This window comes from Cetorhinus maximus, chromosome 2 (genome assembly GCF_964194155.1).
Source record: "Cetorhinus maximus chromosome 2, sCetMax3.hap1.1, whole genome shotgun sequence".
Lineage (NCBI taxonomy): Eukaryota > Metazoa > Chordata > Chondrichthyes > Lamniformes > Cetorhinidae > Cetorhinus > Cetorhinus maximus.
Genome location: NC_135880.1, coordinates 220,511,969 through 220,539,480, shown reverse-complemented (window position 1 = coordinate 220,539,480; position 27,512 = coordinate 220,511,969). Strand labels below are relative to the sequence as shown.

The 27,512-nt window shown below is 41.5% G+C and overlaps 1 protein-coding gene across 1 annotated transcript in view; it reads left to right on the top strand.

Moving 5' to 3' along the window:
* Nucleotides 1–9,887: 9,887 nt before the first annotated feature.
* Nucleotides 9,888–27,512, top strand: part of LOC144691005 (D(2) dopamine receptor A-like) — a 38,446-nt gene continuing 20,821 nt past the window's right edge. The window contains exon 1 of the mRNA XM_078558977.1: nt 9,888–10,166. Coding sequence (XP_078415103.1) covers nt 9,888–10,166 — 279 coding nt within the window. The remainder of the gene's footprint in view (nt 10,167–27,512) is intronic.

The following is a 27,512-nucleotide window of genomic DNA, read 5'->3' as shown; positions in this document are numbered from 1 at the left end:
AGAGGATTTGGAGAGGTTCATGTGGAACATAAACACTGGCATAGACCAGTGGGGGAAACTGGCCTGTTTTGGTGTTTTGGTTCTATGTTATTCTCTGTAATTTCCTTTTCCCTTGTTCCGTCAGAGGCTGATTTTTCAGTGGTTGTACTCTGCCCTCTGAAGTTGTCTTACCATTCTAACAGCACAATTGTGATGAAACTTTTTGACCTGGAACACTGGGGGAACTTTAACTTAAAAAAGATGAACGAGTGAACAATCCACAGCATGCCCCTCTGCAATTTCTGATCAACCCACTCGCTCTCTGTGCTACACCTTTATAATTATACCACAGCGCTGGAAGATAAGAGAATGTTTCTTTTGTGAGGTGCTCATACATCTACTTCCACTGGTAAATACACAAATTATTTCTGAGCAATGGAGCAGTAAAACAATTTACCATCAAACTTAGAAAAGAATCCTCGAAACGAAGTTTGTTTACCAAATATCAGATTGGGAGATCCTCACACATCTCACCTGTGATTTGCTCCTGACATGGTCCCCACCTCCCTGTCTGTCTTTAAGACCTTTCTTAAAATCAAGCTCTTTGACCATTTCTTTTTTTGCTGGCCCCTCCTATTATCTCTGGCTTGGTGTCCATTTTGAGCTTGCTGTTCTCTGCGAAATGTTTTTCTATGTTAAAGGCCCTATATAAACCCAGTTGTTAGAGTGCATGCTTGATAATTACTACAGCGATACACTGCACTAAGAAAGTAAGAAATAGGAACAGGAGTAGGCCTTATGACCCCATCAAACCTGTTCTGCCATCCAATAAGATCATGGCTGATCTTCTACCTAAACTCTATCTTCTTGCCTCATACATATATCCTTTGACTCCCTAGCATAATGATCTCAAAATACAGCTGAAAGAATGTACTGTAAAATTAAGCTTTAGCACCAACTGCTTTGTGTTTAAACCAGACTTTAATACTATTTACACTTCATGGTACTATGGTAGTGAAGTATCCTCAACATTTCCCAACCAGAAACTATTCACATTGCCATCAATCTATTTACAGCTAAAGCAACTTGACAGAATTTTATGATCATGAAAACTTATATTGTATTACCTTGGAAATGCTATCGAGGCTCATAAAAGTGGTGTATGTGAGCTGTGTAAGTGATTTTGCAATGTCATTTAACCCAATTATGCTTTGTTGGTCTCTTGCTTATTTCCAGGAGATTTAGTGATGTTCAAACCAAAATTGATCTTCTCTGAATTTACCCGAGTTTTTTGGGTTCCAATTTTCCGCCAAGATTCTCCTGGTTTATGAAGCTAAAAATAGAAAATGTAAAACACATGAAAAAAAACACCCAGGCTCTTAAAATCAGTGAGAAGGCACTGGTTTTAAAATCATGAAATGGGAATCTCAGTCTGCAATTCACTGCACTGTGAAATCTTGGCTGTAAGGAGGGTATGAAGTACGTTCTGCACAACAAATAGAGGAAGACAAAGAGAAATCTGTCCTAACATTAATTCTGTGATTATTTTCATAAACCTTCTAGGATCAAGTTATAGAATGAATGAGAATGGGGTGGGGGAGTGGTTAATTCTGCAGTGCTGGAAGTGATAAACCAGAGATTTGTTGTGATAAAAACCTGCATGCTATTAATAAGCAAATGATTGGACTTTCTGCATTAATGTTCTGAGACACAACTTCCTGTGCAGAGTGTTACTCAATGGGGAGAAGGCATTAGAAAGTCATGTACAGGTGCCAGGGTGCCAGAATGCGTCATTTCCAATTTTCTGGTCATCATAATTAACAACTGGAAATTCAGTGAGCTGACCTGGACACATAATCAATCCACTTCCCCATTGTGAGGCTCTGGACTGGTAGCAGAGTCACAAACAATTTGCCCTGGGATATTGCACACCAAAGGAACTGAGATACAGATAGATTTACAAACACACACACACACAGATAGAGCAACAGCATTGTTTCCATTTAGCAATATTATGCCAACAAGAATACATCCTCTTTCATGACCTCAGCTGGCATCCCAAAGCCCAACTAACACCCAACTAAGTGCTTTTTAAAGTGATGTAGAGAAAGGCAGCAGCCAATTTGTGCATAGGGTCCCACAAACAGCAATTTAATAATGACCAGATATTCTACTTTACTGATGTTCAGTGAGGGCTACATGGGATAAGTATTGATCAGGATATCAGGTGGAGGTCCCCTGCCCATCCTTGAATGGTGTCAGATTTTGCATCCACCTGAAAGGGCCTCAGTTTTACATCTCATCCAAAAAATAGCACTTCAGGGAGAGCAGCACTTCCTCAATGCAACAGTGGGAGTGTCTGCCTTGATTATGTGCTCCATGGGGTGTGTAACAATGGCTTCTTTGGATCTATGCACACTCACAGCTTTCCAGGTTTTTCCACTGTTACCATGGTGCTAATCCAATCTGTATGAGTTGTCACTTTCTTGATTACTCCCATCTTTTGAAGTTCCTCTGCCCTGTTTTTCAGGCTGGACTTGAGAGCAGCTGGAACTCTTCTCAGAAGATGTTGAGTTGGTCTCACACTCTCATTTACTTCAATATGACATTCACCAGGAAGACATCCAAGACCTCTGAAAACATCTTTGTAATGTGTCAGGATCTTTGCAGCAGTCAATGGCTTGGTGCCATGCAAAACACTGCAATCCTCTTCTGGTCTAGGAGGGGCACCAGTGCAAGCTTTTGACTTGTTTCAGCTGAGATGAGGGGATTTTGCTTTGTGCACACTATATGGAACTGTAGATCTTTTTTCTTCCCAATTGCATCGAGCTCTCTGGCGGTGAGCATTTTTCCAACCTTTAGCCCCAACTTTACTTTTGATGAATTCATTTTGAGTCAGCACCTTGAGCAACTTCACACAAGCCTGAGGAGCTTATGATGTTGCACATAACTCCAAGTGTCTTTCTGACATTTCGCATTAACTTAATGCTCTCCTTCTGCAGTCATCATTCCAATAGTCACAAGCCATTTTTACCTTGAGACTTGACAGTGCCAACCTGGTCTACTATAGAGTGATTCATCAGAATTATCATCTGACATCTCTCCATCTTTATTGGGCTTGATTTTCTTCTTTCCGGCAAAACACTTGCGTGAAGAGTGATTCCGTTTCTTGTAGTTGGAGCACTGCTTTCCTCACACTGGACATGCTTCCTTCTCTTTTATGTGGTGTCCTCCACAATGTTCACTTCCAGTACTCTGGCCTTGATCTTTCTGCTGGCCCTTTTATAAATAGTTCTTCCTTTTCGCCATTGTCTTTATGTTTGGAAGGCCTGGACTGCCTCTCAGCCTGGTTCAAAGCCTCGTCCGTTCTCCCATTAAGAGAGAGGCTAAAGTGGACATTGGGCTGCTGGAAAATGACGCTGGAGAAGTAGTAGTGGGGAACAAAGAAATGGCGGAGGAACTGAATAGGTACTTTGCGTCAGTCTTCACAGTGGAAGACACGAGTAACATCCCCAAAGTTCAAGGGAGTCGGGGGGGGGGCAGAGGTGAGTATGGTGGCCATTACCAAGAATAAGGTGCTAGGAAAACTGAAAGGTCTGAAGGTGGATAAATCACCTGGACCAGATGGATTACACCCCAGAGTTCTGGAGGAGATAGCAGAAGAGATAGTGGAGGCGTTAGTGGTGATCATTCAGGAATCACTGGAGTCAGGGAGGGTCCCAGAGGACTGGAAAATCGCTAATGTAACGCCCCTGTTTAAGAAGGGAGTGAGGCAAAAGGCGGGAAATTACAGGCCGATTAGCCTGACCTCGGTCGTTGGTAAGATTTTAGAGTCCATTATTAAGGATGAGATTTCAGAATACTTGGAAGTGCATGGTAAAATCGGGTAAAGTCAGCATGGTTTCATCAAGGTGGAGGTCATGCCTGACAAATCTGTTAGAATTCTTTGAGGAGGTAACGAGTAGGTTAGACAAAGGAAAGCCAATGGATGTTATCTACTTGGACTTCCAGAAGGCCTTTGACAAGGTGCCGCACAGGAGGCTGCTCAGTAAGATAAGAGCCCATGGTATTAGAGGCAAGGTACTAGCATGGATAGAAGATTGGCTGTCTGGCAGGAGGCAGAGAGTGGGGATAAGGAGGTCCTTCTCAGGATGGCGGCCGGTGACTAGTGGAGTTCTGCAGGGGTCAGCGTTGGGACCACAACTTTTCACTTTATACATTAATGATCTAGATAAAGGAACTGAGGACATCCTGGCTAAGTTTGCAGATGATACAAAGATAGGTGGAGGGACAGGTAGTATTGAGGAGGCAGGGAGGCTGCAGAAGGATTTGGACAGGTTAGGAGAATGGGCAAAGAAGTGGCAGATGGAATACAACTTGGGGAAGTGTGAGGTCATGCACTTTGGTAGTAAGAATAGAGGTATAGACTATTTTCTAAATGGGGAGAGAATTCAGAAATCTGGAGTGCAAAGGGACTTGGGAGTCCTAGTCCAGGATTCTCTTAAGGTTAACTTGCAGGTTGAGTCGGTAGTTAGGAAGGCAAATGCAATGTTGGCATTTATTTCGAGAGGACTAGAATATAAAAGCAGGGATGTGCTGCTGAGGCTTTATAAGGCTCTGGTCAGACCACATTTAGAATATTGTGAGCAATTTTGGGCCCTGTATCTCAGGAAGGATGTTCTGGCCCTGGAGAGGGTCCAGAGGAGGTTCACGAGAACGATCCCAGGAATGAAAGGCTTAACATATGAGGAACATTTGAGGACTCTGAGTCTATACTTGATGGAGTTTAGAAGGATGAGGGGGGATCTGATTGAAACTTACAGAATACTGGAAGGCCTGGATAGAGTGGACGTAGGGAAGATGTTTGCATTAGTAGGAGAGACTAGGACCCGAGGGCACAGCCTCAGAGTAAAGGGAAGACCTTTTAGAACAGAGATGAGGAGAAACTTCTTTAGCTAGAGAGTGGTGAATCTATGGAATTCATTGCCACAGAAGGCTGTGGAGGCCAGGTTATTGAGTGTATTTAAGACCGAGATAGATAGGTTCTTGATTGGTAAGGGGATCAAAGGTTACGGGGAGAAGGCGGGAGAATGGGGTTGAGAAGCCTATCAGCCATGATTGAATGGCGGAGCAGACCTGATGGGCCGAATGGCCTAATTTCTGCTCCTATGTCTTATGGTCTTATGGTCTTATGAAATGGAGAGTCTGCAAAGGGATATAGACAGGTTAAGTGAGTGGGGAAAAGTTTGGCAGATGGAGTATAATGTGGGTAAATGTGAACTTGTCCACTTTGGCAGGAAGAATTGAAAAGCAGTATACTATTTAAATGGAGAAAGATTGCAGAACTTGGTGGTACAGAGGGGTCTGGATGTCCTGGTACATGAATCACAAAAAGTTAATGTGTAGGTACAGCAAGGAAGGCAAATGTTTTTTTTTAATTCTTTCACAGGGTGTGGCCATCGCTGGCTAGGCCAGCATTCATTGCCCTTCCCTAATGGCATTGTTGCCGTTTATTGCAAGGAGAATGGAATATAAAAGTAGGAAAGTTTTACAGCAGATGTTCACGGCCTTGGTGAGACCACATCTGGATTAGTGTGTAGTTTTGGTCTCTTTATTTGAAAAAGGATATAATTGTGTTAGAAGCAGTTCAGAGAAAGCTCACTCAACTCATTCCTGGGATGAAGGGCTTTTCCCAAGAAGGAATAGGTTGGGCCTATACCCATTGGAGTTTAAAAGCTTGAGAGGTGACCTTATTGAATCGTATAAGTTCCTGAGGGGACTTGATAGGATGGATACCCGGAAAATTCCACTTTTGGGGAGACTAGGACTAAGGGACACTGTTTAAGAATAAGAGGTATCCCTTTTAAGATTGAGATGAGGAGGAATATTTTCTCCCAATGGGCCATGAGTATATGGAATTCTCTCCCCAGAAAGCAGTGGAAGCTGGGCCATTGAATTTATTCAAGGCAGAGTTAGAGATTTTTGATAGACAAGGGAGTCAAGGGTTATGGGGGGGCAGACAGGAAAGTGGAGTTGAGGCCACAATGATGTTAACCATGATCTTATTGAAAGGCGGAGCTTGCTCGAAGGACTGAACAGCCTGCTCCTAAGTCCTGTGTTCCTTTGTTACTATTCTGAGGCTCACTTCACCTTTTCATGCCAGTTGCAGTTGTTTCCTCAAATCATTTTGCTTTAATGATCTTAATTTCAATGTTTGGAAATCGAAGATCGGATGCTGGACCCAGACAGACAGGTGCTTTTCTCAACCAGGGCTTGGGCAGAGATGATTGTGTATAAGTCCCCTGCTGCCTCATAAGCAACACATAGCACAGCCCAAGCAGACTAGAAAGCCCAGGTTCAGTTCCAGATCTGTGAAGAATTAGCTGATATTGGCCAAGGCATCAGTTAATGAGCTCCTGAGCTGGGTAGGAGAGACGTTAGCCAGGATTTTCACTTTCAAAGCTTCTGCAGGAGAGCTTATGGGGTGAATGCCAGGAAAGAGTGTGATCAAACTGCCCACCATTGCCAAACAGCCAACACTTGTTATCAAGGTCTGTACATGAAGAATGGTTACCTACACAAGGTGTCAGAAGGTTGATTATCAGCATCTTCGTGGGAGAAAAATGGAAAATATAGCAAAAAAATATAAAAAACAAAACTAGGCTAGGCCCTGTTACAAATATCCATTGGTTATTAGTTGTACTGCCATCAGGTTTCATTTCAGAGGGAAAAGTGAACACTTGGTCCCCATGGGAACGTGAAAGTAGAAGTCCATTTAGACTCCAATGGCCATCTTCAGGAGGCACAGAGCATGTCTCCAATCACTGAATGTGCAGCGGCACAGATGGTGCTCCAGAGTTCATAAATTTAGGCATTATATCTTTCTGTATGAAGGACCATAGGCTGCAGGCAGAAGAAATAATTCAACATTGCCACATCAGAGGGAGATGTCACTTATTTCTTTTAAATATTTCAGTGTGTTCCCTGTTTCACGTATTTCTTGCATTGTAGACAACTAAAGGTGCAGGAAGTTCCTTTATGCAGACAACCCTGCTCACCATCACTTCAGTTGGAGAGGTAGCAAGGCCCACACATCACCCTTACAAGAGGCATGAGGTATTTGGTAACAAGTGGATGTTGTGAATCTGGATAAAAATGAAATCTGAACAAAAGCATATGCTACAATCCATCCTGCGATTGGATTTGAGTTGAGTTTATTCCTGTTTTGTAATTTCTTAATAGGAGTTAATGTGGAGGAATTGCCAATAGTGGTGCTGATGTTTCTTTTCATCTATTCACGAACGCTTGCAACACTGGCAAGGCCAGCATTTATTGGCTGACCCTAATTGCACTTGAGAAGGTGGTAATGAACTGCCTTCTTCAATACAACTGAGTGCTTTGCTCGGTCACTTCGAGAGCAGTTATGAGTCAACCACAATGCTGTGGGACTGAAGTCTCGCATGGGTAAGGACAACAATTTCCTTCTGGAAAGGGGATCAATGGACCAAATGGATTTTTGATAATCTGGTGGTTTCATAGCCAGCATTTTAATCATTATTTAATTAATTGAATTTAAATTCCCCATCTGTTATGTTGGTATTTGACTTCATGTCTCCAGATCATTAATCTGGATTACTGATCCAGTAATATGACCACAGCACTGCCATATTCCTGAAACCCTTATAGACGTGACCTTCATCCTGAGGTTTGGGTAAGTTTGGATTAATGTCTTAATACAAATGTGAAGGTTTTACAGGAAGAGGAGAATGAAAGAGAGTACGATATACATTTATACATCCATATATGTGCCATGAATATCTTCCCACCCACATTTTCACCTCCCTCCAACAGATGGATCACCTACTGCAGTGATATTACCCAAGAAAAGCATTAGAAAAATAACCAACAGGGAATACTGTGCAGAACACACAAAGCTGAATTTTGAATTTTATGCTTTGGGCGCAATACATGAGATCTACACATCTTTGTGTGTCAACTGTGGCTCAGTTGGTAGCACACTCACCTCTTGAGGCAGAGGGTTGTGGGTCCAAGTCTCAATCCAGGAAATCAAGGCCAAGATTACGGTGCAGTACTGAGGAGTGCTGCACTGTCAGGGATGCCATTTCTCAAATGAAATGTTAAACCCATCTGCCACACCATGTGGATGTAAAAGATCCCACAGCATTATTTTAAAGAAGAGCAGGGGAGTTCACCCTGTGTTCTGGCCGATGTTTAACTCTCAATTAACATCACAAAAAAAATTATTTCATCATCATCACATTGCTGTTTATGGGAGTTTGCTGTCTGCAAATTAGCTGTTGCATTTTCCATATTACAACAGTGACTACTTCCTTGGCTGTAAAGTGCTTTGGAATATCTGGTGGTCATGAAAGCTGCTATATAAATGCAAATTCTTTTTTGTACTGAAGGAATTCATAATTTGTGCAAGAAATATGTGAGACTTATATGTGATACCAAACAAATCAATACCAGCTCTTTCTTTCACCAATATTATTTGCTCTCAAATAAGGGCTTCATAAACAATATGGCCATTTTTTTGCATTGAGGAGTCAAACACAAGCTACAAAATACTAACAATGAGTTATAACTGTCAACATTGTCCTCTCTGAATTCTGTATTATACTCATGCATTCAGTGATTGATCGGGCCATTTGGTTTATATTTCAATTCAACTTGTGCTCGACTCTTACTGTCAGCTGTAGCTCGATTGGTAGCACTCTCGCCTCTGAATCAGAAGGTTGTAGCGGACGTCTTATGCCAGAGACTTGAGCACAAAAATCAAAGCCGACACTCCTGTGCAGTGTGGGGAGAGTGCTGCACTGTCAGAGGTGCTGTCTTTTGGGTGAGATATTAAACTGAGGCCCTGTCTACCCTCTCAGGTGGATGTAAAAGATCCCATGGCATTATTTGGAAGAAGTGCAGGGGAGTGATCCCTGGTGTGCTGGCATCACAGAAACAAGTTATCTAGTTATTATCACATGCTATTCGCAAGAGCTTGCTGTGTGAAAATTGACAGCTGTTTTTCCTACATTACAACAGGGATTACACTTTAAAGGTATGTAATTGGCTGTAAACACTTTGGGACATTCCATAGTCATGAAAGACAATATATAAATGCAAGTTTTTCTTTTTTATCTTTATTTTATTTGTGAACAATGTATTCATAAAGGTGAAAAATGCCTGTGCTGGAGAATGAAAGCGGTCTCCACTTCCTGTTGCAAGGGCCAAATTATTCTCAGGCCAAATTCACACCTGATCCAGAATAAAAACTTACCTATTGTGCTCCATTAGAGTCCCTTATCCTTAACCAAGCACCAACTGCTGTGTGACAAGTATGGCCTCTGAGGAAGATTGATCAATTGGTACCAGATTTGTTTCCAATGAAGATGTTGTTAATTAACTATTATGCCATGATGTTCACTCTTCTCATCTTTGTGACTGTCTTTGGCAATTTGCTGGTGTCACTAAAAGAGACTATTAGACTGGTCAATAATAATGATGTCTCATGACCCTATAGGCACAATGATGTGAGAGAGAAAGCTGTGACCACTGCACGTAAACTAATTGTTATTCACCACAGGTTCCAAGAACAGCTCCTTTGTGGCTTTATCATTTCAATAGCGTTGAAGGAAAAGAGAGAGGGAAAAAAAAAATCAATTGTCTTCTTGAGAGAACCAGCCATTTTTCAGCTGCTGTGATTAAACATAATCACATCACATTTTGAAAATGGACCTATTCTCTTCCAAAAGTAAAATCATAATACTGGAGTTTTACGTTTCTGACTTTGCTTCACCTTCAGCTGGTTGCATTGCCTCCCTGGTCCACATTGTACTGAATTGACTCTCCCATTTCCATTCCAGGCCACAGGGTGAATCTACTCATCATCCATGGATCCTTTTAGCATGATTATGTTCAATGAGACCTACGAAGGAAACTGGACTGGACTGATCAATGGCACAGAGGCAGAGCAGAAATATCGTTACAACTATTATGCCATGCTCCTGACTCTCCTCATCTTTGTGATTGTGTTTGGCAATGTGCTGGTGTGCATAGCAGTATCCAGAGAAAAGGCCCTCCAGACCACCACCAACTATCTCATTGTCAGCTTAGCAGTGGCAGACCTTCTTGTGGCCACGTTGGTAATGCCATGGGTTGTCTATGTAGAGGTAAGGTTCTTGCCTTTATCCAAAATTGTTTATTTTTGTGTAGAGATGCAAAAGAAAGGTTTTTCGCAGAAGTCCAAGAGAATGGATCTCCAAAGTCATGGTGCCAGTGGGCAGGAATGCCCAATGATAAATCTCAGAAGTTACTAACCATGCTGCTTCATCCATCACCATTAAGGAATAAGAAAGCATGATTGCATGTACTGTTTCACAAATTCCCAATTTGCCGATGGGTGAGTGTTATGGACTTGATTTTCTAGACAGGTTTCTCATTAGAAACATCAGACTTTATTTACAGGCTGCAGCAGCAGTTACATGCTTCCATCAAGCTCCACAGCCAGAAGAAGAACTCCCACTCTAAGGTTCCCTGCAATTAGAGCTGATTCGTTCAAACTGTCACGTGATACCATACAACACAAGTACTCTTAAAACTACAGTCACTATGTTCCTCCCTCTTTAAATTTTTTGTACAGTTTGTCAGTTTGTATTTACAAGAACATCTACCATCATGACATTACAAATATATACACAGGTCATGGAATTATAAGTTCAGTCTCTCAGGTGGTTTCCTGATCCAGGTGGAATGTCGTAGCTCTACGGCTTTCGAATCTCTTACAGGATCCACAATATCTGGAACCACAGCAACATCAGGGACCTCTTTAGGCACAGGCAGTACAGTGATACCTACTCCGACAGGGATATCTGGTATGCCTATCCTTGGTTGAACAATTTCAACAGGGACCACGGGCTCTTCAATGGTTACAGGTGGAACATCATTTTGTTGGGGTATCTCCCTTCTTCTCAAATGATCCATGTGTTTGCGGATGATCCGCCCTCCACTTCTGAGTGATACAACAAGGGTCCTGTCACAAAAACTATTACGCCAGGTAACCAACTCGATCCACCACCAAAGTTGCATACGTATACTGCTTCACCAACAGTAAATTCTTGCTCATGATTGTGCAAATCATGAGTCGCTTTTTGATTCCCTTGACTTTTTTCCACTTTCCCCTCCAAATTGGGAAGTGTCAGGCTTAATCTTGTTTGGAGGCGTTGCTTCAAAAGTAACTCTGAAGGCGTTGAACCTGTAGTAGTGTGGGGGGTTGTCCATTGTCTTTTCTGAACAATCTCCCATCTTGTCTTCTTCTGTCTACCAGAGAGTTTAGTGTCATCCTTTGTTTTGACTTCACAGTCAGCCAGATTTCTCTCAGGCAAAATCTCAACTTGGCTCTGTTCAGCAGTTGAGCTACCCAGGGCCTCATCACCTACTTGCATTTTGGAAAGTTCCACGACTTTTCCTTCCAATGTATGTTTTGTTTCACTCATCTGATTCTTCAGCTCTTATGTCTCCTCCTTGTATCTGTTGGCTTCCTCCTGGAGCCCTGAACATTGCTGCTTCTTCTCTGCCAACTGGTTCTTCAGTTTCAAATAAAAACAGAAAATTCTGGAAAAACTCAGCAGGTCTAACAGCATCTGTGGAGAGAAAAACCGAGTTAATGTTTTGAGTCCGTCCATATGACTCTCCTTCAGAGCTCTCCACAGGTACTATTAGACCTGCTGAGTTTTTCCAGCATTTTCTGTTTTTTGTTTCAGATTTCCAACATCCGCAGTATTTTGCTTTTATCTTTGGTTCTTCAATTTGTTCAGAGTGACGTTAGATTCAGTCTGCTTCTCTTCATAATTTGCAGAGGTACAAACTTTGACCTGAGGGATCCTTGTAGTGTGAGTGAAGGTCTTTCAACAGGTTTTCCTTTCCTTTGTGAAGCTCACTTGCTTCATCTTGAATCCTGTAATTCAGCAGAGTCTCCTTTAGTCTCTTCTGCTGTTCTTCCAAGCTGCTGTTTAAGACAGTCTTCATTTCCTCAGGTTGCTGAATGGCTACACACTCTTTCGCATCCTGTCAGGGCCCTTTCACTCTTCAGGTTCATTCTGAAGTACCCTGCTTTGTTCCTTTCTCAACTCAGGAACTCTTCCTGCCTTCTTTTGAAATTTCACTGGCCAATCAAGGTTAATTTCCCTTAACCAACTGTGACCTAGAAGGCTTGGTCCTTGGCTTTCTCTGCATATTACCTTACCTTGACTTGAGTTTCTTTATCAGTATTCCAAAACACCTGAAGCAATATCTGTAATATAGGCCAGTTCTCTAAGGGATATTACTACAGATGAAAGCAAAATGCTGCAGATGCTGGAAATCTGAAATAAAAACAAAAAATGCTGGAAAAACTCAGCCGGTCTGGCAGCATCTGTGGAGAGAGAAACAGAGCTAATGTTTCGAATCCATATGAATCCTCTTCAGAGCTAAAGAGAAGTAGAAATGTGATCGATTTTATACTGTTTAAGAGGAGGTGGAACAGGTGGAGCAAGGTCAGGGATAGATGGAAGCTAAAGGGAGATTGACAAAGATGTCATAGACACAAGGCAAAGGGAGTATTAATGGTAGCAGTAAAGACTAAAGAAGGTGCTGATAGTGGCATAAAGGTAAGGGCAGAAAATGTTAATGGCAGAACAAGGGTCAGCGCTCTGTGAAAGCACAAAATCCCTTCAGATGCCTCCAACTTCAGACCATGAACTCCATCTTTACCCCTTTTTTTAATCCATTTTTTGTTTTTTTTTATTTTAATAGTTATTTATTCTTTATTTATCCTTTTTCCCCAACCCCCACCCCCACATGGCCATCTGTCACTGGTTTCTATATTATGCTTTCACAGAGCGCTGACCCTTGTTCTGCTATTAACACATTCTGCTATCTTATGCCATTATTAGCACCTCCTTTAGTCTTTAGCACTGCCGGTAACACTCCCTTTGTTTTGTGTCCATGACAACTTTGTCAATCTCTCCTTAGCACCCACCCATCCCTGACCTTCTATTTTGCTCCACCTGCTCCACCCCCTCTTAAACAATATAAAATCCATCAGATTTCTACTTCTCTTTAGCCCCGAAGAAGTGTCATCCGGACTTGAAACTTTAACTCCGTTTCTCTCTCCACGCATGCTTCCAGACCTAACCCTCTTTTCTTATTTTTCCTTAGATCTGTTGAAGAGTCATACGGACTCAAAACGTTAACTGTGTTCCTCTCCACAGATGCTGTCAGATCTGCTGAGCTTTTCCAGGTATTTTTATTTTTGTTTTGGATTTCCAGCATCCGCAGTTTTTTTTGCTTTTATGCTGCCCGACCTGCTGGGTCTGTCCAGCATTTTTTGTTTTTATTTGTGTTATTGAGAGACTGGCGCCTGTATTCTTTACATTAAATAATGCTAGTTGATATATATTCACTTTATGGGTTTTGGACACAAAAGCATTTGTAGGAGTTGATTGCCAATAAATAAAAGTTTGTAAAGTGATAGGTTGCGTACGCGTCCCCTGGGATCAAGAGCAAAAATTGCCTAGTTTGAAAGTGCCAAGGAAAGTGCCTTTGTGCCAAATAAAACTCTACTTGGCTTCTTGGAACTGCATTAGATCTCTCAATTCCCCGAGTTGCCACAGGATTCCCCTTTATAGAACCTTACAGCCGAGGAGGCCATTTGGCCCGTGCTGCCTCTTTTGAAAGAGCTGCAATTAGGCCCACTCTCCTATTCCTTCCCAATAGCCCTGCAAATCTTTCCTTTCCAAGTATACAACCAATTCCCTTTTGAAAGTCGCAACTGAATCTACCTTCCACCACGCCAGTCCGCAACTCATTGCATAAAAGAAATTCTCCTCATCTGCCACCGGATTTTTTTTTTGCCAATTGTCTTAAATTTGTGCCAGTTTTATAAAAATCAGTTTCCATTCCCTGCCATATAAATTCCCAGTGTTACGTTCAAATGATAAGTTTAGGGTAACCTTTTAGGAAGGATATGTTGATAAAATGAGATGAAGAGGGGGTAGCTGGAGGTTGGTGTGGAGCATTTCCAGGACCTGGTGGTTCATGTGGAGCAGAAACACCGGTATGGACTAATCAGGCTGAATGGCCTGTCTTTGTGCTGCACATTCTGATGGTAATACATTTTTGGGGTACAACTGAAGGGAACACCATGCAGTAAAAGAGCTGGAAAAATTGTATTTTCAGTCAAATTGATCTGAACAACATTTAGAAAGAAAGAAAAACTTGCATTTATGTAGCACCTTTCATGACCTCAGGATGGTCCAAAGCGCTTTCTTAGCTAATGAAGTACTTTTGAAGTGTTGTCACCATTGTAATGTAGGGAACCATTAAGAACAGCATCTAAGGGATAAGCTCATTGAAAAAATTGGAAACTCAGAGCTTCACTGATTCACAGTAGCTGTGTCTATGGCTCATATAGAAACAGGATGCAATGATTTTTTTTTACAGTTTAATAAATATTTTGAGTAGGATTTGACTGGCAATATTTGTAAAATATATAGCAAACAAGAGAACATATTTGTCTTAATGATGCTGGTTCAATTCCGCAAAGACATTAGCGGGCACCTGCAGTGATAAATCTTCATATACTGCTTTCAATATACATGGGTAGTTGGCTAGATGCATCCCATTACATTCAAGAATGAAATTATGTCTCAGGATTACAAACATTGTTAATTTACTCAACAGTAAATGAGTCATAACACCATCCAGGACACAGTTGCAACTTCTCAGGATTACAAATTACAAGGACATGAGGTCACTTTACTTCCCTCACAGCACAGAGTAGGGTGGCCAATGATTGTGTTGAAAACAATTGGAAGTCATCAGTGATGATGTTGTATGCATCCATGCTTTGTTGGTGTCTATTCCAGGTATATCCAGGCTGAATCCCTTCGCAAAAGAGTTAAATATCTTAACAAAAGCACAACTAACAACAACAAACTACATTTATATAGCACCTTCAACATAGTGAAACATCCCCAGATGTTTCACAGGAGCGATTATCAAAGAAAATCTGACACCAAGCCACATGAGGTGAAATTCGGACAGGGGAGGCATGTTTTAAGGAGCATTTTTAAAGAGGTGAGGGAGGCTGCGATTGAAGTTTAGAGAGGGAATTCCAGAACTTAAGTCAGCTGAAAGCTATAGTCAATGGCGGGGTGCAGTAAATCAGGGATGTGCAAGTGGCCATGATTGGAGGAGTCTAGAGATCTCTGACAGATAGGGGATTTGGAAACGAGGGTGCGAATTCTAAAACCGAATTAAAAGCTCTAATAAAGAGGGAACTATAAAGTCTTGCACTAGCGGGGGAATAGAGAGCATGTGGGTGATAGAAATTCACCTTGAATGGCAGTATAAAATGGGCGAGAATTCCACAGCAGCAGAGTTACACTCTGCCTGCTTTTATTCTTTATTAAAATTCTCAGGATGGGCATTTCAACTTATATTCTCCTGAAGACTAGTCGTGAATCTGGATTATAGTCCAGAAACAAAACCACCAGACCATCAAATTGTGCCTACAAAGGAGGTTTTGTCCTGATGCACCTCCTGACAACTGATGTATGCCAGAACCTGAAAAAATATAACTACCAAGGTCCTGCCACAAACCAAATCCGCCCATTAGTTTAATGGTCAGTTTTCATGATTTACTATCGCCTCTTAAATGCAAACAACCATTTTATGTCAGTAAACCTGATTTATCGAGCATAATGCTTAGACCGTTGGCAGGTTCGAGAAAGGCCCTGCTCACTGGGTTAAGTGGGTTTATAAACTTTCAGCTCACGCAGGCCTTGATGCAGTTTTTCAATGTCAAGTAGGCTCCAGCCTCCCAATCAAACACATCAGCCAGAGAGAAAGGAGCATAGCTGGATGAGGAAGCTCATTGTTTGGGGCGTTAAGTGTAATTGGCTCGATGTGTCCTGGGCTGACGTTGGGTGAGTTCGTCTTGGGTGCCCAACTGGCCTCATAAGAACAAGCCCACGATCCAGCAACTGACCTCTCAAAAGATGAGGCGAAAGATATAATCGTGCTCACTTTTACTTGCATCTCCTGTTCCTCATAGAACCCATGGGACTTTCATCCCACAACGAGGGTGAGAATTAGGCAAGATCTATTGCAACAACAACAATTGTATGCCGCATGCCATTTTGTTTCAAGGAGGTGCAACAATTTGAAAATTTGAAATGGAAACCAAAAGGAAACTGATAAAACAGAATCATCATGTTGCTGTATGTGTCTGTCAGATGCTCTATATTTTGTGGGGTCCACACAGGTCTCAAGCCTCTCCAGGGTCACGTGGGCACAGACTAGGTCACATGGAGAGAAGATGTCCTCAGGCTGGACCTGTGAATTGTCATCCTAGCCAGATCTTGAAAAAGAGGCAGAGGAAGGTTCTCCAACTTACTCAACCCTTTCCACACTGTCCTGCCTTTATCTTAGAAACTCTTTTAAGTTATCAACAGTCACAGATTGCAACTCTTTCAAGTACAATCACAGTTCTTGGTTTCCAGGAGTGGGACATGAACCCACAACCCTCTGATTCAAAGGCGAGAGTGCTATGAACTGAGCCACAGCTGACACCTCCCTGTCCTACCTTTATAGGGCACGTGTGCATTGACAGTACTAATTAATACTTGTTATTAGTACATTCATCCAACACGGAGCAGAAAGCAGGATAAATAGGTTGAGATTAAACCCGACAAATGATTGTGAAAGTGTTTTTTTATCATTCCAAATGACTTCAACCGGGCAATTTATCTTTAGCTCTGCTCATGTTAATTTCTGTAACAGTGTGCTTCTGAGGGCGAGCTGGCATCTTCAAGATAACCAAACCAGTTGCTCCTGAATTGATAAAACGGCTGAATAGATCATTCTGATAGCAGGAGATGGTGGCTGAGTGTCAGAAAAAAAGCCTGTTACAATAATCACATATCAGGGCCTCTGAATTATTACTTAAATTGTACAGCACTAGACGTGCAGAAGACATTTGACAAAAGAAAAAGGCTCAGAATCTACACTTGAATCACATTTTTCACAGCATGATGTGGGTAGTGAGCTTACTGTTTCCTGAGTGATGGATCTTTGATCTTTCTACATTCTCACTGGGAAAAATGAGCAGATTTACATCTGATAGTTTCATCAACCACTAATGGATTCAACTGTGTTTCAAAAGACAAGAGTTTCAAACAAGGTTACCTTGGTTTTAACAAATTATGGTGCTTCATCTTGCCGCTTGAATACTTCCTGTCATAAAATGCTATCCCAATTAATAGGTGCAGAGATTGTGTATAAAATTGTTTGATTATTGACTTCACAGATAGATTTTCTCTCTCTCCCTTTCATTCCAACATTTGTTTATAATCTTGTCTGAACATTTATATCCTATTATAAAGCACAGGAACAGAATGATCCAGGTGGTACCTCACTCTAAGCATTAACCCTTTGTGCGCTGAAAAATTGGCAGCTGGCAAAATAGTTCCTTCTTTTGTACCTTTCCAAAGACAATCAAAATGTCGATGGAAAACAAATGAGAGGTCAAATTTGAAGCAGTCTAAAGTAAAAGGAAACAAAGGACACATGTTTGGTCCAGTTCAGCAGCAGTAGGTTTCAATGTGCATGTGCCTTTAACAAAATGGCGGCATTGATGTTTGATGTACTACAGTTCACTCATGGAGGCTGAGTTGCTGTGACAACATGCACATATACATGCATGTTGTAGTCTGCAACTATTGATAGTGATGGTAGAGGCTCCAACTTTCTTTCCATCATATGGCTAACCAGGAATCTCTCCCACTCTTATCACCTTGGTGTGTGTTGGAAGGATTTGCAATGTGATACACAACCTGTTTTGCCATATTATGAATGCAGCTTCCTTGCCTATCAAGTCCTAGGGTGGGACTTGAACCTGCCTCTGGTTAGAGGCAGGGACACTACCCACTGCACCACAAAGGCCTCCTTCATAAATGCTTAGAGAGAAATAAAATGGCTCTCATGTGCATCATGCAAAATGTTTTCCACCATCATGATCCACAGCGGTCAAAGTCTAAAGCAGGATAGATGTTAACAAAGATTTAAGCAAGAATATATGAGAAAGCTCACACAACTAGGTAAGTGTTGGGCTGAGATCTATTGCAATGCAGTCCAGAGATTAGAAGTTCAATGCGAAGTCTGTTCTGAATTAGTTGACCCTCAAAGGGCTTTCTACAATTAGTCCTGAAGGACCAGCAAACTCAAAAGGGTCTATTTCCAACTCTGTAACATCACCTGACTCCATCCTTGCCTCAGCTCATCCTAGCTTTTGTTTCCTCTAGACTTAACTATTCCAATGCACTCCAGTCCAGCCTCCTGCATTCTACCCTCTGTAAACCTGAGATCATCCAAAACTCTGCTGCCTGTACCCTAACCCTCACTTAGTCCCAGTTACCCATCACCTCTGTGCTCATTGACCTACACTGGCTCCCAATTAAGCAATGTCTTGATATTAAAAAAAATCATCCTTGGTTTTTAAATCCCTTCATGGCCTCACCCGTCCCTATCTCTGTAATCTCTGCCAGCTACACAACCATAATATGATGGCATTTTACATTCAGTTTGAGGGAGAGAGGAGTGGGTCTGAGACTGAGTTTTTAAACTTGAATAAGGACAATCATGAGGGCATGAAAGCTGAGCTGGTGAAAGTGAATTGGCAAATTAGTTTAAGGGATAGGTCAATAGAGATGCAGTGGCTAATATTTAAGGGGATGTTTCAGAATGCACAGAATAGATACATTCCAATAAGTAAGAAAAAGTCCAAGAGACGGACAAACCATCCGTGGTTAACTAGAAAAGTTAAAGGTAGTATCAAACTTAAAGAAAAAGCATATAATCATGCAAAGACAGGTGGAAGGCCAGAAGATTGGACAGAATATAAGGAACAGCAAAGAATGACTAAAAAAAAGGAAAATTAGAGTATGAGAGAAAGCTAGCCAAAAATATAAAAACAGATAGTAAGAGTTTTTTATAAATATTTAAACAAGAAAACAGTTAACATAGTGAGTGTTTGTCCTATAGAAAGTGAGTCTGGAGAATTGATAATTGGAAAACAAGGAGATGGCAGGTGAATTGAACAGGTATTTTGCATCAGTTTTCACTATAGAAGACACAGGTAACATCCTAGAAGCAGCTATACACCAGGAAATGGTAGTGGGGAAGGAAGTCAGGAAAGCAGAGAAGTGGTACTGAGTAAATTGTTGGAGCTGTGGGCTGACAAGAGCCCGGTCTTGATGGATTTCATCCTAGGGTCTTAAAAGTAGTGTCTAGTGAGATTGTTGATGCATTGGTTTGAATTTTCCAAAAGTCCCTAGATCCGGGGAAGGTCCCATTAGATTGGAAGATAGCAAAAGTAACTCTATTATTCAAAAAGGGAGACAGAAAGCCGGAAACTACAGGCCAGTTAGCTTAGCATCTGTCATAGGGAAAATGTTTGAAGCTGCTATTAAAGAAGTTATAGGAGGGCATTTAGATAAGCTCAAGGTCATCAGGCAGAGTCAACATGATTTTGTGAAACGGAAATTGTGTTTAACCAACATTTTGCAGTTCTTTGAGGAAGTAACATATACTGTGGATAAAGGGGAGCCAGTGGATGTACTGTACTTAGATTTCCAGAAGGCATTTGATGAAGTGCCACATCAAAGGTTATTGTAGAAAATAAAAGCTCATAGTGGTAACATATTGGCATGGATAGAAGATTGCCTGGACTAACAGGAAGCAAAGAGTAAGCATAAATGGATCTTTTTCAGGTTGGCAAGATGTAACGAGTGGCTTGCCACAGGGATCAGTGTTGGGACCTCAACTGTTTCCTATTTATATAAATGACTTGGATGAAGGGACTGAAGGGATGGTTGCCAAATTTGCTGATGACACAAAGATAGGTAGGAAAGTAAGTTGTGAAGAGGATATAAGGAGGCTATAAACAGATGTAGGTAGGTTAAGTGAGTGGACAAAGATCTGGCAGATGCAGTTTAATGTGGGAAAATGTGAAATTGTCCAATTTGGCAGGAAGAATAAAAGGGGAGCATATTATCTAAATGGTGAGAGATTGCAGAGCTTTGAGCTGCAGAGGGAGCTGGGTGTCCTAGTGCATGAACCACATGTACAGCAAGTAATTAGAAAAGCTAATAGGATGTTATCATTTATTGTGAGGGAAATTGAATGCAAAAGTAGGGAGGTTATGCTTCAGTTGTACAGGGCATTGGTGAGACCAATTTGTAGTACTGTGTACAGTATTGGTGACCTTATTTAAGGAAGGATGTAAATGCGTTAGAAGCAGTTCATAGAAGGTTTACCAAACTAATACCTGGAATGGGTGGATTGTCTTAAGAGGAAAGGTTGGGCAGACTAGGTTGGTATCTGCTGGAGTTTAGAAGAGTGAGAGATGACTTGATTGAAACATATAAGATCCTGAGGAGTCTTGACAGGGTGGATGTGGAGAGGATGTTTCCTGTTGTGGGAGAATCTAGAACTAGGGGTCACTGTTTAAAAATAAGGGGTCGCCCATTAAAACAGAGATGAGGCAATGTTTTTGACTTAGAGGGTCGTGAGTCTTTGGAACTCTCTTCCTGAAAAGGTGGTGGAAGCAGAGCCTTTGAATATTTTTAAGGCAGAGGTGGATAGATTCTTGGTAAGCAAGGGGGTGATAGCTTATCGGCGGTAGGTGGGATGCAGATTTCAGATTACAATCAGATCAGCCATGATATTATTAAATGGCAGAGCAGGCTCAAAGGGCTGAATGACCTTCTCCTGCTCCTTGTTCATATGTAACCCTCTGGGATATCTGCATTCCTCTAATTCTAGCCTCTTAAGCATCCCCAATTTTAATCACGCCATCATCGGCGGACGTGCTTTCAGTTGCCAAGGTCCTAATCTCTGGAATTGTCTCCCTAAACCTCTCCACCTTTTTTTCCTCCTTTAGGATGCTCCTTAAAACCTACCTCTTTAACCAAGCTTATGGCCATCTGTCCTAATATTTCCTTACATGGCTCATGTCAAATTTTGTTCATGTGAAGCATCTTCAAGATGTTTTATTATGTTAAAGGTGCTATATAAATTGAAGTTATTGTTGTTATTTAGGAAGGTTGCAACACTCGTAGGGAAGGTTGTCAAGGAATGGATTTGAACAGCGGAGAAGTTGTGTTACATTTATTAACAATGTACGTTAGACTAGTCTTCGCAGTGTGCACAGTACTGCTCTCCATATTACAACAAAGGATATTGAGGCACTGGAGAAGATGCTAAAAAGATTTATTAAGACGGTGCCAGAACTATGGTGATATCTGTAAGAAAAGATTGAACAGATGGGGGATCTTTTCTTGAGGAAAGGGGTGACCTGATAAATTAAAATTATGAAAGGGTTCGGTAGGGTAGATGTAGAGATCTTTTTTGCATCTTCTCCAGTGCCTCAATATCCTTTGTTGTAATATGGAGAGCAGTACTGTGCACACTGCTCCAAGACTGGTCTAACCTACATTGTGAATTTTAAAAATTCTTTCATGGGATGTGGCTGTCGCTGGCAAAGCCAGCATTTGTCGTCCATCCCTAATTGTCCTTGAACTGAGTGGCTTGCTCGGCCATTTCAGAGAGTAGTTAAGAGTCAACCACATTGCTGTGGGTCTGGAGTCACATGTAAGGATGGCAGATTTCCTTCCCTAAAGGGCATTCGTGAATCAGATGGGTTTTTACAACAATCCACGATAGTTGCCATGGTCACCATTGCTGTGACTAGCTTGGTATTCCAGATTTATTATCAGAATTTGAATTCCACCAGCTGGCGTAGTGGGGGAACTTGTGGGGAGGTCCAAAACTAGGGACCATAAGTATAAGGTGGTCACTAATAAATCTATTAAGAAATTCAGGAGAAACTTTCTTAGAGAAGTCGTGTGAATATGGAACTTGTAACCACAAGGAGTGGTTGAGGTGAATAGCAAAAATGCATTTAAAGGGAACACATGAGAAGAAAGGAATACAAGGATATGCTGATCGGGTGAGATGATGTAGGTGGGAGGAGGCTCATGTGGAATATAAACATGGACATAGACCAATTGGCCCAGCTTACATGTTTCTGATTAGTAAATTCTATGTCATTCTGTAACGTTGTATGCAAGCATGTCAGGAAATAATATGCAACCAGCTGACGTATACTGAGGCAAAGTCAGGGAATTGTTCCAAGGGGTTAAAATACAAGTGTTATCTACTAGGTCAAAGATTCCTTTACTGTTTTTTTTTTCTTGATCCTTCTTAGCTCTAGGACACACATTCTGTACGTTATAAGTACTCCCTGGCCTTCCCTCCCTCACCGTCTTCCTTGATAAATCCATATTAAAGTGAAGTCTCATGGAAAATGACACGGTGTAATTAAAGTCCAGAGTTGCAGCCCCAAATGCTCAGAGGCCTGAAGCTCCTGTCATAGAGAGTCACTAATTGCAGAAGGCGTGTTGTAATGCAGACCGAGGCTTTAGATTAGTTAGTTAGACAGGTTCAGTTGCAATTTGTAATAACAACTCAACAAAGAATGGTATCAGAAGACAAAATTAAAATCTGGCGTGAGATTCAAAGGATTTCACTTGCTTTTTAAACGTTGAGCTCTGAAGAGCAACTTATAATTTCTAAAAACCTTTCCAGCTTCGCTGTATGTTCAGTGAAGTGTACTGAGAATAAGAAAGTCATTAAATGTCTTTGATTTCCAGATAATTACCACTGTCTTTGACGTGACCTCTGGGGCACCAGTGTGCTGAAGGTCATATCAAGGAACTGCTCAGTAAATAGCTCTGTTAAAGAAGAAATGTCCTTGATAGATTGCCTTGCAAAACAATTTACTGAATTGGTGAACTACTAGGAGAGAACATAATGGCATAGCTGGTGATGTGATGACCCATTTAAAATTACCTTTCTGTATCTCTTCAGCGCTCTAGTTGGCAGAGTTGATGATCGAGTTGCTAATTTGCTTTTCTTTGCCGTATTCCAACTGCTCACACACGCTTGAATTGCAATTTCAACATTCCTGGCTTGTGCAGATTTTCCTTTCAACATTGGGGTACAGTAGTTGGAGGAGGGAAGGCAGTGGGGTGGATGGAGGAGGGTGTGAGGGGGCAGGGCCGAGGTCCATGGCACAATTCATTTTTTAAAAAGTGCGATTCTTAACGGTGCCTGTGCTAGAAGGCACGTTTCTCAATTGTCACCATGTAAATGCAGAGGTTTCCATAGTTCCAGGAGCCTCAGTATGTTACAGAACTGCTTCATGGAGAGGTAGTTCTGGAATTTAAAATGGGAAATAAGATTGCACAGTAAACATACAGAGCCATCTGCATAAGGGAACTATCAGAACATGAAGATTTTGTTATGGAAATGTTCCAATCAGAACGAATTAATTTTATTCTTTTCAGGCTTTCTGTAACATAAAACCAGTTTCAATTAGTGCACTGTAAGTCACTCTTGCTTTATCCAATCTATCAAAATGCTGTGAAAATTGTTAATTGAAATTCAACTAATTCAACATCAGATAATCCAACCCATGTCAAAACACTCACTGAGAACCTCTCATGCAAAACCACATTTCCCAAACAAATATTTTCCTTTACCTTCACACTTAATTGTTCCAGAAAGAAGAAACATTATATTTGAAAGCAGGCGAAATCTGATCATCCTGAACTTCAGCAAATTAAGACCTGCAAAGTTCAATGAAGGGTGAGAAATAGGGTTTTGTTGTTGTTGTTCAAAGCCCACCTTCAATGCCTGTCAAAGGAAAGAAATTTACATAACTGTGATATAATGGGCCGGAGTTGGGTCGACTCCAGGGGCTTTTAAAAATGGCGGGCCGGATCCGATTCCCAGGTTCCTAACTCCCATTTTTGGTGCCGGCAATCTTTGCATCCAATACCAACCCCCCTGCAATTTTCTTGAACTCAGGCCTGCTTCTCAATGGCACTCGGTTCATGGCTCCTCAGAGGTGTTGTGAAACATAGCCTGGATTTGGGAACCTTTTGAAAGGTATGCTTAAATTCACCCTATTCCCCCCACCCCCAACATGCCTTCTCCATACAATGTTTCTGTTGATACAGTTCACAGGTGGCCTCATTGTGAACGCTTAGCTGAGTTCCAAGAGTCACTAATAGATTAGCTCAAAAAGGGTCTGTTTTCGTAGGTGGACATGGAGTGCTTGCTTTGGTTGGCATCTTTATGAGGTTATAATGTTATTCTTTCTTTGAACTGTTTTTTCCAATGTCTGTACATTGTAAGGGCAGCAGATGTTTTGAAAACAAATTTTTGAATGGGTGGCTTGCCATTGTTAATACGTGGCTCAATGATTCTACACTGCATACTGCATGAGTGGGCATGGAGGATGCAGGGGGCCATGGAAGGGGTTTGTGGGCCTGAAGGGGGTATGAGATTTGGTGGGGGTGTGGGGGGGGTGGTGTGGGGGAACATGAAGGGTGAGGGCCACAGGGCTTAACAGCCTTTGATAGAACTGGGACCAAGTCCCAGAGAACCGAGGAGGGCATTTCAACCAGCCTGCCTCAATGCCAGTGCTACATCCGAACCGCTTCTGGGGTCAGCAGGCCCAAATTGATCCCATCCCCAGCTCAGAGGACCGAAACTAGTGGGTGCAAGGACATTCATATGCAGCCCGGTCTGCTGAGTCAGGAAATTTCCCTACCCACCTTCACATTTTGATGATGAAAATCCGGCCCAATGTGTTTGCTTTGTCATGAATCCTCAATCTGTGATGTTAATGAAGGGGTGACATCCCATCTGGACATCCTGAGGTTCAATGATTTTACACCAGCTCTGAACTCGTCATAGCCTCGTTTGCTACTCTGACATGCAACCTTGCCATTGATGTCACTATGGTGACAGTATGAAAAATAAGAAAGAAAAGAATGCCTGCATTTATATAACGCCTTATCATGTCACTGAAACACCTCAAAGCGTATCAAACAGTGGATTATTTCTAGAATTCAATGGCTTTTTAGGAAGACACATGTGTCAACCAATCTAAGCCAATTACATCTCAAACAATAAGTGACAATTGCTAATTTGGTGGTGTTGATTGAAAGAAGAATATTGGTGAAAACACTGGGCAAACTTTCATTCAATTATTTATTTGAACAATCTAGTAGAATATAATTTTAACATCCAATCTGAGGTTACTGATCTATGTTTAGCAAGTCGCAGTCAGAGAACTATAAAAACTTTTTAAAATTAAAACATCAACAATTGTTTTTAAATCAACTAGATGGTACCTCCATGATGTTGCTTTCACTAGGTCAGATGATAGGCTGTTCATAAAGATAGGGGATTATACCATACAACAAACAATATATTATTCTGCATGTAAATAGTCCAAGGTCAACAAGGCCTAATTGTTACGGCTGAAGCAAATTTGGCTGTAAATTAGCAGTTGCATGTAAATCTCTGCCTTGTCCCATTGGAGAATATGAACATCACCACATCCAAGTTCCTCTCTAAGTCTCAAGCAATCGTGTGAAACTATAAAATATACCACAGTTCCTTCATCATCAAAAATCCTGGAACTCCCTTCCTAACAGCGCTGTGGGTGTACCTACACCACATGGATTGCAGTTGTTCATGAAGGCGGCTCACCACCACCTTCTCAAGGGCAACTAGAGATGGGCAACAAATGCTGGGCCCAGCAAGACGGTTTGTGGCCATTAGTTTTTTTTTTAAGAAGTTCCTTCACTTTGCGAATTGTCCCTTTTCCCTGTCTGTTGCTGTTTTGTGAATGTATTTACCTCACTCAAAGGTGCGTACGTGACACTTTTAAGTGTGGCAGATGTGTTAGACCAGACATTTCTATATCCAATGGAATCACCTATAGTGTTGAGGCGGATATAAGGATCACTACTAAATCTATTTAAGCTTAAGCTTGCATCATTGTACTAATCAGTTGGTGCTGTGATGGAGGAAGAAATATTTGTCTTTTGTTTTCAAATAGTGTCGGAAGAATATTCTCAGTACGGCTCATGAGTTTCTTTAACAGCTGAGCAGGATTGGCAAGGCACTGTGGTTAAATGTGAATTGAACTTAAAAGAACTATTTTAGCAATAACTTTGTAACAATAACATTCATTCAGTGGTCTGCCTTGAAATGCAGTAGATCTTTGTCGAAAGGTATTTTAGCATGGTGTACTGACAGGACCACACTTGTTTATCAATCAATACTCTAACTTCTCACCCCACGTACAACTCAAATCGGTGATTCAAGGAATGACTGCTTTCAAATAAAGCCCATGGAAACAATGTTCATAGTTACATTTCAAATAAGCCTGGAATTTAAAAAAGCACAAAAGAACTTGCATTTATATGGCACTTTTCAATATTTGCGGATATCCCAAAGTGTTTTACTTTTGAAGCAAGTCACTGGTGTAACGTAGGGAATGCAGCAGCCAATTTGTGAACTATAAGCTCCCATGAACACCAATCAAATAAGTGATCAGATAGTTTGTTTTAGCGATGTTGACTGAAAGATTACTATTGGCCAGAGCACCAAGGACAACACCCCTCCGCTCATCCTCGAGACAATGGAATCTTCCATGCAGGCTGACAAAATCAGTTTAACATCTCATTTGAAACATAACACCCATGACCATGCAGCACTCCCTCAGTACTACATTGGAAGTGTCAGACAATATTATGTGCTCAAGTCTCTGGAGTGGGACTTGAACTCACGACCTCCTGACTAAATTCTAATTTGACCGGAATGTCTGTTACCAGCGCTGCTCAGTGCCACCATCAGATTTAGTCACCTTCTTGGAGTCTGTCCAAATTAATCAATCAATTGGACTCCAATGTATGTTTATTTTCCATAGAGAAATTGAGGAGCACTTTGAAAAAAAACTGTACCCTCTACACTTTCCTACTTCTTTAAGAATTGTGTCTTGCTCATTGTACCACACTAATTTTCTCTCTTGTATCTCACTGTCTGAGTCTCTGATGAAGATGCTTGGCCCTTCTTCGCTCTCCCAGGAGTTGGGCCAATATCCTGAACTTGTCATGTACACAAGCACAACACACTGGTAGGCTACCTCCTAGCCTAGCTTCCGTTTTTGCAAAATGAATCCCACCTCTTTAAGAAAACCTTTTCTTAGGCTTTGTGGCTGGCTTTCATATTGTTTGGGAACATTTGAGAATATTTCAACAATCCTTCCCGTGCACACACCATAGTGACGCACCCCACCCCAGTTCTTTCGCCACAGTGACACATCCCACCCCAGTTCTTTCGCCACAGTGACACATCCCACCCCAGCTCTTTGACACACACTGCACAGAGAAGTGAACATATTGTTTTGAGGCAGCTGGAATGAGATCAGATTTGTGCAGATCATTTCTAGCTGGTTTTACATTTCCAAAATGTGGTGAGTCCAATGATTCTCAGAACTTTGCTGGTTTTACAAAGTATTGAGAATGACCTACATTTAACTGGAGAAAAGCAAT